The sequence below is a fragment of the Tasmannia lanceolata genome, unplaced genomic scaffold (assembly GCF_043159265.1).
Source record: "Tasmannia lanceolata isolate RefF3 unplaced genomic scaffold, GAP_Taslan_0.1 ptg000019l, whole genome shotgun sequence".
In the NCBI taxonomy this organism is placed as follows: domain Eukaryota; kingdom Viridiplantae; phylum Streptophyta; class Magnoliopsida; order Canellales; family Winteraceae; genus Tasmannia; species Tasmannia lanceolata.
In genome coordinates this window covers 12364212-12379515 of record NW_027518696.1, presented here as the reverse complement: position 1 = coordinate 12379515, position 15304 = coordinate 12364212, and the positions used below count along the sequence as shown (strand labels likewise).

Sequence of the window (15304 nt, the reverse complement as noted above, 5' to 3'; positions counted from 1 at the left end):
TTATTCTAATACCATGTCATTTCATCTTCAGAATATTGACATGTTCCTTAAAACATCAACATTTCCTCATTTTAATACTTGTCTTTAAAACATCAACATATTGTTTGAGCGGTTGGAAACCTCCTCCTAAAATGTCAACAGATTTAGGGTCCAAGGTTGCTCCTTTTGCAACCCATGCAAGGCAGGTATTGAAGGAGATTTTAGAAATTGGTATCACATACTCCACAAAAGCTAAGGTTCAAGACCTTCACCAAGGATTTATTATTTTCACCATGGAAGTCAAATTGGAAGTATTAAGCAATTCCTCTAATACAGTCTCCTGGAGCTAATGGATTAGTAACCGTCTGCGGAGACTCATCAATCTCATGGATGAGATTAAAGATATATGTTTGTGTGGTGGTGGTTCTTAATTTTTCTCATTCCTAGAAGCGCCAATGATTTGTCTGATTATCTTGCCAAATCATGAGCTTCTGGCAGATCTTTTTATATGTTCCGATCTTTACCCTCTGAAGCGAACTTGTAATCCGTTGTTATTGTTTTCATATATCGTTACCTTTTATAAAAAGAGGAATGCTAGATTCAAAGGCGCCCTTGCAAAAAAAAAAAAGGGGGGGGGGGGGGGCTAAAGGGCAACCCCATTGGTCAATATCCATTTAATATGGCACATAAAATTAGGATCATTACCACCTTAAATGGATATTGACCAATGGCATTGGGGCTCCCTTTACCCCTTTTTTTGCAAGGGCACCTGTGAGTCAAGCATTCCTCTTATAAAAAATACAATCCATGATTTTCTTGAGTGACTTATGATATTTCTTCCCTATACTAGGTTACATTGGTCATGAACAAGTAAACAACAACACTTGGTTACGACCTCCAAATGCCCTTTGTTAATGGGAAATGAAAGACAAGGGGGCGAATATATCACTTCCCTTTCATCACTCTAAACACCTTAAAACACGATTAGTTGTCTGTCACACTGCTAACTTTGTCTTCTAAAGTGATGCTATTGTATAAAATAAATGAGATTCTTCTATTTGTGTCATCTCGTCCAAGGAAACAAGCTCCCCTTTTTAAAAGCAAAGGACCCAATGCAGGAGTAATAAGAAAAAAGTATGGCTTTCATGTGTTTTCAGAAAGAAAAGAGATGATAGAAGAAACTAGGAGAGAGACAGGCTTCTGCACCAAAGAGAGGATCCAATGTCAAGCTCTCTGCAAGGATTGGTCAGTCTTGAGAGAAAAAGGAGAAAGAATAGAAGTAGAAAAGAAATGCTATACCGATCAAGCGCTTTTCTGACTTGGGAGTGGCAGACATGTGCACCCTGATTATAGGCACATGCAAAAGCCTGGGCTTTGACTTTCTTGTGCTTCTCCTTGCTTTGTTCTTGGTTATGGAGAAGAAAACACCCTCCTGTTATTGTTATAATTTACCGGCCCTCTTACGATTTTATTGTCTCGAAGATAGCCAAAGCTGCTTTATGCTCTGAAAGTTCTAATCTAGTCACTGGGAAAATGTTTTCTCATTCTCTTATATTATCACCCCCTTTCTGCCTAATTCCACCGAGGTCTTCTATTAGATACCCTCTTCGTCTTGGATTTCGAGAATCAATTTTGAGTCAAATAATCGGTTTTGGCCCACAATCAGTTGTCACAATTTAAAACGAACGAACTGGGCCTTATACTTATGCTCAAAATTGCTTTTTAATTGAGTCAAATATTAAGGCCTCTTTGTTTAAGATTTGAAGATTATGAAAAGTGGCAAACCGATTATTGGATTCAATTTTATGAACACCGATTATGAATGCCAAACTGATTGTTGGACTCAAATTTAAACGTGAAATTGAATCCAATAATTGGTTTGCCACTTGTAATAATCTTAAACAAACATAGCATTATTATTTGACTCAATTAAATGCAATTTTGATTTTAAGACTCTAAATCATTTTATTTGACATGATTAATGTCCCGCCCCTGCCCTGTTGTGTAGATATTGTCCTGTTCTGAGTCCAGCAACACTAACCGTGCCCGACCCACTCCGTGGGGCGTGGCCCCCCCTTGGAGATGCTGAAAAACGAGTCTACACAGGGAGAGTGGGAATCCACATATATAGCCCAGGAACTTTTCCTTCCTTTCCGATGTGGGATCGCACAATCCACCCCCCTTAGGGCCCAGCGTCCTCGCTGGCACACCGTACTGGATGGGAGATCTCGCTCTGATACCATTATGTCAGGCCCCGACCCCACTGTGTAGATATTATCCGGTTTTGGGTCATCTACTCTTCCCGGTTTTGTTTTCCAGCAGCACTAACCATGCCTGACCCACTTCGCGGGACCCGACTCTTAGAGATGCTGAAAATGCGTCTACATAGGGAGAGGGGGAATCCACATATATAGCCCAGGAACTTTTCCTCCCTTTCCGATGGGGGATCTCACAATTAAAACTCAAAATTGATTCTCAAAATAAATCCAAAACAACATGGCCTTTGTATTTTGAGAACCGTCTGTGAATCCAAAACTGATTATTGATCCCAATAATCAATTTTTAGACTTACAATCCGTTCCCAAAATCCAAAACAAAGGCCCTGTTCGTTTCAGATTGACAACCGATGGTGAGGGCCCCAACCAATTATTGGCCCAAATTTAAACAATATTTCGGTGAATAATCGCTTGAAGCCCTCACCATCGGTTGTCACAATCTAAAACGAACAGGGCCAAACAAGGCCTAAGAGTAATCACGGTTTGAACACACAAACAAACACACACACACATTATTATATTTGTTTATTAATTTATAGGTTTTATTAAGACTACAGATATATGCAGGACCATGTTTTGAAATGGGGCAAACTCATCTTGTTATCCGCAGGACCATGTTTTGAAATGGGGCAGACTAATCTTAATAGGGTACTAAGAGCATTTTTTGGACAAGCGGACATGCATCTTGCCCTTGATATTTGATCGGACAATAACACAGCTTTTCAGATCTTGCTGTCCCATCAAATATGAAGGGCGGTACTTCCATCGTACAATGAATACGAGCATGTCATTCTTCAATCTGATTGGTCGGAGTCATTTGATCATTGATCTGATCGATCTAAGCCATCCGATCATCGATCTGATTAGTCTCATCCAATGGACTTGCATCAATAACTAACTTGGCACTCGAGGCGAACTCACAAGCAAGCAACAGGGTGGGTGATCGAGAGAGAAGAAAACCTAAGACTAACCAAGTGAAGAAATGGGGAGATATGCAACTGAAATTGCCAAAGTTGTGGTTTTATTTGGTTATACTCTATAACATTTTTACCGATTTTTTTGTAATTTGTTTACTGACTTTCCTCCTCTGTTTCTTTGGACAGAAAATGGGCGTAAAACAAATTTTACTTATGCCCATTTTTTTAGTTGGTTTTATGATGCAAAACTCAGTTTTACAATGTTTGGATCATGGACAATATCTGTAAAAGATTGTTTCACATATGTTATATGTCCATTGAAACGGACTCATACTCAAATCCATAGTAATATGGTATAGCTACAACTTACAAAAAAGATGAAGTAAAATGACAGATATCTCATTACAATTGAATCAAGCAGCAACTATTAAAACAAAGTAGATAAATATGACAATCAGAATGCAGGCTAGCCGTTATTAACTATTAAGAAGGATAAGAATAACAAGCCCTTCATCTACAAAGGAAGGATAGCCATTATTTAGTAAGATGAGAGATTTCCACCTCCTTTCTAGGTGAAACCAGAATAAAATGGAACTATACCATAAACATGCGCGTAAAATTTTCGACATAAACATGCGTATAAAATTTGTTTTACACCCATTTCACGCACAAAATCTGATGGGCAGTAAATGATTGTTTTACATATGTTTTATGTCGATTGAATTGGACCCATAAGGAAATCCCTAATGTATACCATGATATTGTTACAAAATAGATGAAGTAAAATGAGAGATATGTCATTACAATTGAATCATGCAACAATTATAGCAACAAAGCAGATAAATATGACGATCAAAAGGCAAGCTAGCCATTATTGAGAATGATGAGAGATTAATTAGCATCTCCTTTCTAGGTGAAACCAGAATAAAAAGGAACTGCGGTTGAGGTTAACCATTCATTCCCCTGTATGAAGCTCTCCACCGTAAACTGACTTGCCTCTGCAGAGTTATTGATGACTTTATAACCTGGCCATGTTACCCTAGCACTAGTATTTGCACCAGGCCCCCTGTTGTTATACTCTCTATAATAAAGAGTGCTCAAAGCAAAATCACCAGACCATTCCAACCACCCTGCAGGGTCAATCAAATCATCCAAAAAGGACTCCATGAAAACAGTCCTAGAGTAAGTTTTCCATGGTCGGCCAAGGTATGTCTGAAAGGAAGATTTCACTGGGATGAGATCCGAGGCTGCTGTCACATTACAGTTTTGGATTGAAATCCCAGTGTTTTGATTTGGGTCTACCCTTCCTTGAGCAGTGAAAATATTTTTCTGGTTGGAATTTGGCATTCGTGCGTATAAGTTGCAATTTTGGAATACTACAACTGCATCTCCAAAAATAAAATCAACAGTCCCATAGATATCACACTCTCTGTAAAACTGTCGAAGAGAATGGACGTAGAGAGTATCTTGGTAGCCCTCGAAGCTACAACGGTAGAATGCAGAAAAGTCCGAACCACTTTGTAGGGCTACAGCTTGGTGTTTGCTAGGTCCTGCTGTATTCTCAAAGGTAATATCGCGAGCAAGAAATCCTTCACCTGTCACAGCTGAAAGGATGCAAATTCTATAAGAGAAACTTCAGTGGGCACCCTCTAAATTTGTACAGAAGAGGTGATCAAAACCGTTAATCTAATGGGCGATCGAACATTTTTGTTTGTGACAATTACACTAATCTTTTCTTAATAACCATTGATGAATGGTCTAAGAACATCCAAACATGGTGGGACCAACCGCCATGAACAAAACTAATAATGACTCATCTAATAAACACTGGTGGATTTATCTGAACAATGAAAACGCTATGTTAATGTAATGGTGGCCACATAAAACCGCTAGTAAATGTTAGGTTTTAGCTGCTGCCCAAGTAAAATTCCCGGTTGTTTATATTTTACTGGTAGATTTACTTGAACAAAGGTATGTTAAAAATGTAATATACTGACGGTTTTTAAAGATTGTCGCCTTTTTTGTCTTTCAAATTTTACTCTTTTTGTTCACATCAACACTCGTATCTTCCCATAAAATACAGAAATTCAAAATGGAGTTATCATATGTTGAAGAAGAAATCAAAGCAAAAGAAATGAAATCAAGTCAGCGGTGACTCTAACACCCCAGCCCCTTCTTGTCTGAGTCGTACCAAGCGAAGACACATTGAAGTGCCTTCTATCAAACTAGCGGACTCATGTTCACGCCAGCCCAGCCCTTCCGATGCCGTACGTGAGTTGGCGATGACACTCTACTGGTTGCGCCTAGTTCTTTTTAGACTTTACAACTTCTTATAGTAGAAGATTAAATCAATCAGACGACAACCATGATGAGGCTGCGTTAAACACCACGTTTCTTTAAACATGCACATGATCAATTTCTAGGTTCACACAACGCCACCCACTTCCTTTCTGAGTCGTACCCCATGAAAATGCCTTCTAATCAAACTTTGTTGTGCAGATGGTAAGGCAAAATTATGTAAAATATTGAACCGAAAACTCTCACTTACAGTAGACTTGATGCCGTATGACTTATCATATAAGAAGTCTTCAGATATGGGACCATAGCCAAGAGTAGTTTGGATTGTATTTCATAAAGAAATACATCTCTAAGGAAAATTATTCATATTCTTCCATAGGGCGCAGTTTGGATTGCAATAATTTGACTTGAAAGTTTGGAAACTAAAAATAATTCTAAATTTTCTTACTTTCTTGCATGCAAAGAAAAAAGAGATGGCTTGAAGTCTTGAACCAACCCTATCCAATTTTACTCAGGACCTTCGATTTATGATAATATCTCTCTAAATTAATCATAATCATAACATTACCCTCTCAATTGTAGAATGAAAAAAAAATTTACTAATAAAAAATTTTCCGTCAGAAATGTTTTCTAGAAATCCAAAAAACAGCCTTAGTGCATGCAAAGTAACTACTACATAATATATTTTAGAAGGGATTTTCGATGGAATTTTGCAGAAAGGCATTTCGCGGCTCATATTTTTATCTATTCATTTAATTCATCAGAGGTGGCTGTTTATCATGCAAAAGTCAGCCGCGAAATGCCTTTCCTCAATTCCCCAACAAAATAACAAATCCATTTTGCTAGAACGGCATGCATCCGCTGGAGAAGATAGCTTATATTGTTCCACGACAATTTCTTAATAAGAAATTACATATCACAGTACATGTTTTGGTGCTTTCCATCCGTGTCCTTTGATTTATATACTTTCATTAATGTTCTAAGTGATTACCCGTGTTATCATCGATTGTCATTCATGGCCTCTCCATCGTATAACACTGAATACCTGGGCCCGGGAATCTACAAGCCTAAGGCCCTGTTTTCTCTGAATTTTGAGCCCGCAATCTTTCTTTTTTCAGTTTCCTTTCCACCCTATAAGTGGGACCATAGTTTTAAATATCACAATAAATTACCACCCTTGTTATTTGTCTTTCCCTGAAAATGACTGAAATTTTACCATCATCTGTCTATTCTTTATGAAAATGAATTCATTCTCAAGGGGAAAAAAATGGATGGAAATATCATTTCCCATATACTTCCACACCCTATTCCATCATTCCCATGTCACTTTCTTTTCACGAAAATGACTAAATTTTCAGCTACTATTAATTGACTCTTCTTATTTGAGGAAAAGACGAACAAAAACGCGTTGAAAGAATGGGAAAGGAGGTGGAAATATGAGTTCTAAGCATTTAAAACAAAAAAGACAATAAAAGGAGACTCACCGACAGTAGCCGTTCTGAAATTAGTCCAACCATCAACCACATTCCGGCCACCTTGCACCACCGTTTTCCCAATCCCATCCCCAATAAACATCAAATTCCTCTTCTCTCTAACCACCTCCACATTCTCCAAATACACACCCTCCTTTATATAAATAACGAACCTTTGATTCGTACCATAAGGTGCAGCCCCCACGGCTTCCCCAATTGTCATGTAATTTCCACTCCCGTTTTTATCAACACTCAAATCCACCTTGATATTATTCACACTCGTCTGTAAAAGTCTTCTGTCCTTCTTAGACACCCACGAAGGAAAACCTCCAGTTACCTCTCCATACTCTGAGAAAATCCCTTTAGAATCTCTTTCCGTAGTATGTGGAATTTTATTTAGCATAGCTAAAGAATTGCTGACCAATTGGGAAATAAGGTTCAGACTATCTTGGATTAAAACTTTCACCATTCCATTTGTGTCATTGAACCCATCAAGACAAGTGTATTGGTTAGTGATAACAGCACTGAGATAGGTTTTTATGTTGTGGAAATTCTTTGGGGCCCAGTTGGGTGAAAGCTCAGAGGCAGAAAGATCGAGCTCATATATGGTGTCGTCCAAAAGTTCGAGACAATCATCGAGGGCAATTTTTTCTAAGGAATCAAATTGTGGGAGGTTCTTTCGGATGCCGTTAAAGTTGGATTGGGAGTGAACTACGGCTTCGGCGGTTTGGTGAACGGTGGCGGAGATTATCTGTGGCATGGATTTGGAGGCGAGGTTGGGAAGAGAGGAGAGAGTGGAGAGGCAGAGGTTTGTGTATATGGTGCCTTCGCATGTTGATTTAGCGGCCAGTAGATGTCTGCGAATTTTAAGGTAATTTGAGGTTTTTGGGCTGTTTGTTTTGGTAAAGAATAGGACTAGTAGGATAGAGAATAGAATGACTGAAAATACTATGTGGGTTCTTCTTCTTGAGGTATACATTGTTTCTAGGAAGTGGGTTTGGGCTTTTAGGAGAGTAGGGGTGGATTTTATAGCTGTGAGTGAGACAATGGTTGAGAAAGAACTAATCTATTTGGGATATGGACGAGTTTTGAGTCTTTGTGTGATTGGTGTCAAGTAGCTAACAAGTTGGGTTTCCCGTAGGCTTGATTGTGGGTGGATTCTAATGAAGAAAATACTAAAAAGAATGTAAGATTGAGGATCAAACCGTAACTATTACGCTTGAGAGTAAAAGCTACTTTCTGAGTTGTTGTTCTCTTGTATTGAAGTATTGCTCGGAGAGAGAAATAAACGAAAAGGTGAGTAGAATTAATAGTTGAGTACTTGGAGGATAGAAATTTTAGGTATTTGGAAAATGATTGGAGTGATTTCCGGTGAATATTGCCGTTCAAGCACGGTGTCTAATGAATGGAGGTCCTCTACTGAGGTTTTATATGAAGTGTTGGACACGTATTGTATTTGCTAAACTAATCGCATGGCTTTTCTAGAGCAGCTGTTTTCTTACGTGATTTCTGCGGGCGTAAGTCGAATATTTTTCCCATAGTTGGCCCACTTCTTAAGATGATCCAAACCCTTCGTTTGATGGGCCACCACTTAAATAGATAGGTGGGCCCCACTACTTTCAGAAAAGTATTGGACTTGACGCGCACACATCACATAAAGTCTAGTCTTCTTCTAATATCTTAGAAGGCTTAGCATCCCTCCCAATTATTCCATAAAGGGTGCCCCATTGTTGTAAATCACCAAAGTGCATTTAATTGGATAAAGAGAAAAAAAAAAAAAGGGAGGGGGGGGGGGAAATGATATCAGCACAACATGTTTTAATAATTGCATGGTCGAAGCCGTTCATTTGATGGGCCCCACTACAATTCGACTGCACAAATAATATGGCTGAATACTAAGAACATAACCTGTTAGGCAAGAGACTGGAGGCTTTGCATCTCGTCCAGGCATATGTAAGAGGAGAATTGCCATAGCTTTCAACGAAAGTAACACTTGGCAACCTGATATTAAGAGAAAATTGGGCTCCAATCTTTGACCCTCGAGGAAAGTTCAGTCCCAAATGGAGCGACCCGTTTGTAATCAAAGAAATTCTACCTGGACAGGCCTCCATCTATGTAGTTATGCTTCTCGTTCTTGATGTTCTTGGTTGCTCCAAGTCCTTGATGTTAATCCTTGATCACCAAAGTGTCACGGATGTGTGGAGTTTGAAATCCCTCATGCTTAGAACTCTACAATGTTCGACCTGTATGCATCTTGCTAATACAGATTGGAGGTTTAGCTGTATTAGATTGGTTATAGTTGATTTTGGTTCTGTAAATTGACATGAATATAATGGAAGATTTTTTTTTGAAGCGTCCAACCCATTTTATTAAGTGATAATTTATATGAAAATTTTAACCAAACAACATCAAATTAAATTTCTAGGAAAATATAGGTGTCCTCCAAATAGCATAAAACAATAGCCTTGGAAAGTGCATGATGTCAACGAATCAGCATAAAACCTGGCTATTTTGGTTTAAAAAGTTCACTTTTTAAACTTCTAGGGGCATTTGGATACAATGATTTTGATCTTATTGAATAGGTTTTCGATGGAATACATATTTTACTTTATTTGGGTAGCATGTTTTCTAAGGAAAACTTCTTTTAGAGGTGCTGAATTTGAAGTGAAGGGCATTTGGATAGAATGATTTTGATCTTCTATGGACTACATATTTTCCACTATCTGCGTAGCATATTTTCTATGGAAAACTATTTTAGAGGTAGTGAATTTGAATTGAAGGGCATTTGGATACAATGAAAACGGGGAAATAAAAACTCTACTCAAAATAGAGTTAATTTTTTTGGCCAGTTCGAACCATCTCCTCATCTTGCCCTCTCAATTCTCTCCCTCTCCCACTCTCCCTACGCTCTTCACCCCTTAGTAAACTAATGTTCGGTGAAAAAAATTTCATGGTTGCCAAAGCTAATGGCTTCCAACTCCTCCCTATGATTTCATTTTCTAAGGAAACAAAATTGATACTCAGGCCTCCCTCCCTCCCTCAACGTAACAGCTTGCTGTCCCTCTCTATTGTCAAAGATGACATCTTAGTTGTTTGCTGAGATGTGATCTGATTGTGGAGAAATTATATGATGAATGGGTGCACAAACTCATACTTGTGTTACGGGCGAAGTGTCATACCCCGGCCCCACTGTGTAGATATTGTCCGGTTCTAGGTCATCTACCCTCCCCTGTTTTGATTTCCAGCAGCACTAACCATGCCCGACCCACTCTGCTAGGCCCGTTCCTTGGAGATGCTGAAAACGCGTCTACATAGGGAGAGGAGAAATCCACATATATAGCTCAGTAACTTTTCCTCTCTTTCCGATGTGGGATCTTTCATGAAGTATCACCCTTGATGATGTAGGACAACGAGATTTAAATAGTTTTAAGATTTACGTTTCCTAGTTGGTTTCCTTTTCTTGTTGGTTTCTCTTTTTGTTGGTAGCTATTAGTTTATAAAAACGAGAGGAGTTGCCTTAATCATTACAGCAACATTTTTTTTTTTTTGAAGAAAGCAACAGAATATATATTTATATATATGAATAAGCAGAACCGAGATGATCCTGTCGGAACAATGAGCAAATAAAATAGCAAGACAATGACTCAAGGGGGGAGATAGTCAAAACACTCCAATTCGGCCCGGGAAACACCACTCTTAGCCAGAGAGTCGGCTGCCACATTGGCCGATCTCCGGACATGCTGAAAGACCATGGAGTAGCCCTTTCCTCTATCCTCTATCTCCTCAAAGAAATGCACAAATCTCCAAGGGGGAGAAGCGTCTCCCGAAAGCCAGCGAATAACATTTACGGAATCGCCTTCGACTATCAGACTGTCACACTCCAAGCGAGGCATGGAAAGAATCCCACTGTGAACGGCTCGAACCTCCGCCTCAGACGAGTCGGCAAATCCAAGAGGCCCCGAATAGGCCCAAATGACTTCCCCTTTATGGTTCCGACATAACCCCCCCACTCCAGCCGCTCCTGGGTTACCGATAGAGGAACCGTCAAAATTGAGCTTCAGAGACCCCGGTGGCGGGGGGGACCAGGAGGGTCGAGATTTCACTTTGGTAACCGATTCCATGCATATGGTTGACCACCCTTCCCAAAGGGCATACGCAGAAACAAACCGAAAAAGAGGAAGGGAACGGGCCCAGGAGATGACCGCTGCTACCACCTGTATATAAATCCAATATGGGGACCTGACCTTCCCTTCAAAGACCCGCGCATTCCGCTCTTTCCACAAGAACCACCAGGAGGCTAAGAGACACATCTTCCACAATATAAAATGTCAGAGAGAAGGTCAAGTCTTCCCGAAGATCAACAATATAAGCAGTGTTGTTAATTTTCTTAACAATATGGTAAGGTAATTTATACTTCGTGTTTCTCAATTTGTTGTAATTTCCCAATGGAAATTTTCATTGCGCAGACACACTATCATTAAATCACCTTCTTGAAACATTTTAGCTCTCATGTGCTGATTTGCTTCTTCCTTTTTCTTTTTTTTTGGCATTTATATAAATATGTTAACGTGAAAGGAGCAGCTCATATTGGAAATTGAAAACAGCTCTCTCTCTCTCTCTCTCTCTCTCTCTCCACTACTTTTCTTTTTCTTTTTTTGAAATGGCAAAGAGATATCATTAAAAGATCGGGGGACTGTTCTTCTTCCCTTAGTGGACACACTTTTAGATAGTACTCTCCCTATTCTAGGGCACACTTTTAGATCGTATACTTCGGCTAGGGCTTCCGTTTGTTGTGTTACTTGGTATTTGATCCAACAGCAGCATCTTAGAAAATGTGTTGTTGTTGGATCAAATATCAAGAGTGGAATGATGAGTGTGAGTTTGTACGCCCATTCATTATATAATCTCTCCCAATTATGAAAGGAGTTCATTAATCACCTACGAGGATCCACACGTACACTCAAATCAAAGGTATAGTAGGCATGAGGATCGGGAAGATTGAAGAATAGAAATAAAAATCATGAGGGAAAGTTCAATGAACTTCCTCTATCTCTCTCTTTCCCTTTTTTTTTTCTCTCAATCTCCAAAAAAATGTCCAAAAAGCCATTTTTATGAACCCGACACGGCAACACTGAGTGTTGGAGACTTTATGCATCTTGGCAACCAATGCTGGGCTAACATATGCTCTTGCAAGTGGGATAAATTGTCCAATCATCATTGAACACATGCGAAAATTAATATTTCTTCTTATGGAAAATTCTAGAAGCTAAATCTTATTGACCCTCCTCTTCTTGCCCCTCCAGATTCTTTTTGTAGTGTCTACAACCAAGTTTTCCTCACATATTCTGTGCTATATTCTAATACCATGTCATTTCATCTTCAGAATATTGACATGTTCCTTAAAACATCAACATTTCCTCATTTTAATACTTGTCTTTAAAACATCAACATATTGTTTGAGCGGTTGGAAACCTCCTTCTAAAATGTCAACAAATTTAGGGTCCAAGGTTGCTCCTTTTGCAACCCATGCAAGGCAGGTATTGAAGGAGATTTTAGAAATTGGTATCACATACTCCACAAAAGCTAAGGTTCAAGACCTTCACCAAGGATTTATTATTTTCACCATGGAAGTCAAATTGGAAGTATTAAGCAATTCCTCTAATACAGTCTCCTGGAGCAAATGGATTAGCTAGTAACCGTCTGCGGAGACTCACCAATCTCATGGATGAGATTAAAGATATATGTTTGTGTGGTGGTTGTTCTTAATTTTTCTCATTCCTAGAAGCGCCAATGATTTGTCTGATTATCTTGCCAAATCATGAGCTTCTGGCAGATCTTTTTATATGTTCCGATCTTTACCCTCTGAAGTGAACTTGTAATCCGTTGTTATTGTTTTAAGATATCGTTACCTTTTATAAAAAGAGGAATGATAGATTCAAAGGCGCCCTTGCAAAAATAAAAAAGGGCTAAAGGGCACCCCCATTGGTCAATATCCATTTAATTTGGCACATAAAATTAGGATCATTACCACCTTAAATGGATATTGACCAATGGGGGCACCCTTTACCCCTTTTTTTGCAAGGGCACCTGTGAGTCAAGCATTCCTCCTATAAAAAATACAATCCATGATTTTCTTGAGTGACTTTATGACATTTCTTCCCTATACTAGGTTACATTGGTCATGAACAAGTAAACAACAACACTTGGTTACGACCTCCAATTGCCCTTTGTTAAGGGGAAATGAAAGATAAGGGGGGGGCGAATATATCACTTCCCTTTCCTCACTCTAAACACCTTAAAACATGATTAGTTGTCTGTCATACTGCTAACTTTGTCTTCTAAAGTGATGCTATTGGTATATAATAAATGAGATTCTTCTATTTGTGTCATCTCGTCCAAGGAAACAAGCTCCCCTTTTTAAAAGCAAAGGACCCAATGCAGGAGTAATAAGAAAAAAGTATGGCTTTCATGGGTTTTTAGAAAGAAAAGAGATGATAGAAAAAACTAGCTGTTAGGGTCATTTGTAGCAAGTATGGATGCCAAGATGGGGGTTGGGAGTCTTTTGACCTATATAGGAATAAAGGGGTGACCGTGTGGAGAGACATTTTGAAAATGTCGGTCCCCCTTAATTCGAAAATTCGGTTTAGGGTGTATGAGGGCAATAGGATCAAATTTTGGAGTGATGTTTGGTGTGCTGAGGGGCCATTAAATCTTTTACTTCCCTATATTTTTAGGGTGGCTGATAAGAAAGAAGCCTTTGTGAGTGAATGTTTTGATCATAGTAGTGGGAAGTTACTGTGGTGCCTTTCCTTTAGAAGGAATTTCTTTGATTGGGAACTAGAGTCATATTCCAGTCTGTGTCGTCTTCTTGAGGGGTGCTTCATTAAGGTGGAAGGGATAGATAGAAGAATATGGACCGTGGAACCATCCGGGAGTTTTTCTGTCAAATCTTTATACATGAGTCTGATGCCCAGTACTACTCCATCCTATTCAGCCAAGGTTTGGAAATATTATTGTCCGCCACGGGTGAGTATCTTTGGATGGGCTGTTTGTCGCAAACGGATTCAGACAATTAATTTCCTGAGAAACCGTGGCATGTGGCTTGTCGATCATTGTTCTCTTTGCCTTAAAGAAGGGGAATCTGTGGACCATTTATTCATGCATTGTTCTTTCACCCGATTGATCTGGAGATGTATCTTTTTGAGGTTTGGAATCAGTTGGGTTTTTCCGAGGTCTATTCGGATGTTGTTACATCAGTGGGGCACAGTGCCTTAGCGAAAAAAAGGAAATATCTTGTGGGAAGTTTGTTTGCTTGCTACTTTGTGGGTTGTTTGGAAGGAAAGAAATTCTAGGATCTTTGAGGGTAAGGCGAAGTCTCCGTATTTTCTGTACATGCACATTATCACCTTGGTGTTTTCATGGACGAGATGGCTTCCATCATTTCAACTTATTGCGGCTTTTGACCTTTGGGAAGGTTGGAGGGAAGTATGTTTTAGTAGTGAAAGATTGCCTAGCATTGTCCAAAGATGGGAACCGCCTCCTCCTGGTATGTTCAAACTTAATTTTGATGGTGCTTCTTTTGGTAATCCCGGGCCGGCGGGGTGGGAGGGTTATGCCATAATGGCGAGGGCGTTGTTCAATAGGCCTTCTTTGGTCTGATTGGTGTATGTGATGCTTCGGAGGCGGAAGTTAAGGCAGTATTCTACGGTATCAAGAAAATAAGTGGTGATTGTCTTGACAAGGTTATTATTGAAGGGGATTCCTTAAATGTTATCTGGTCGCTTAAGGGGGGAGTGGCGCCTCCTTGGAGATTCTTGCCGTTCATAGATGAGATCCACGAGATTATATCAGGGTCATCGGTTGTCTTGAAGCATGTGAGGAGGGCGGCCAATGTGAAGGTTGATCTATTAGCCAAGAGGGGTGTAAATAGTGACTCTTTACAATGGTTTGATTATCTGCCCCCTTGATCAGCCATGTCTTGTTGTTGTTGTGTTTTTTCTGTTTCTGCTTTCTTATCTTGTAATCTGTTTTATTGGGCTGTCGCACCTCGGGCTTCCCTCTCCATTCTAATATGATTCACCATTTCAAAAAAAGAAAAAGAAAAAACTGGGTGAGAGACAGGCTTCTGGACCAAAGAGAGGATCCAATCGAGAGCTTTTCTGCTTTGGGAATGACAGACATGTGCACAGGCACATGCAAAAGCCTGGGATATAGAGAAGTACACACACGCCTATTATTGTTATAATTTACCCTCTTACCATTTTATTGTCTCGAAGATCGCCAAAGCGGCTTTATGCTGTGAAAGTTCTAATCTAGCCAATGGAGAAAATGTTTTCTCATTCTCATGTTATAGACTTATAGT

General features: G+C 39.4%; 1 protein-coding gene across 1 annotated transcript; it reads right to left on the bottom strand.

Moving 5' to 3' along the window:
- Positions 1-3863: 3863 nt before the first annotated feature.
- LOC143852805 (pectinesterase-like) lies at positions 3864-8022 on the bottom strand. The gene is made up of 2 exons (XM_077362408.1): positions 6955-8022; positions 3864-4776 (listed from the first exon to the last, which is right to left on the bottom strand). The coding sequence occupies exons 1-2, from the start codon at positions 7919-7921 to the stop codon at positions 4082-4084; spliced, it is 1662 nt and encodes a 553-aa protein (XP_077218523.1). The 5' UTR covers positions 7922-8022; the 3' UTR covers positions 3864-4081.
- Between the last annotated feature and the right edge of the window lie 7282 nt (positions 8023-15304).

What these genes read in the sequence shown, in the direction of transcription:
- LOC143852805 (XM_077362408.1), bottom strand. Translation starts at nt 7,921, where the DNA reads ATGTATACCTCAAGAAGAAGAACCCACATAGTATTTTCAGTCATTCTA. An exon ending in TTTCAGAACGGCTACTGTCG is followed by an intron (nt 4,777 to 6,954) that starts GTGAGTCTCCTT and finishes GCATCCTTTCAG; the next exon opens with CTGTGACAGGTGAAGGATTT.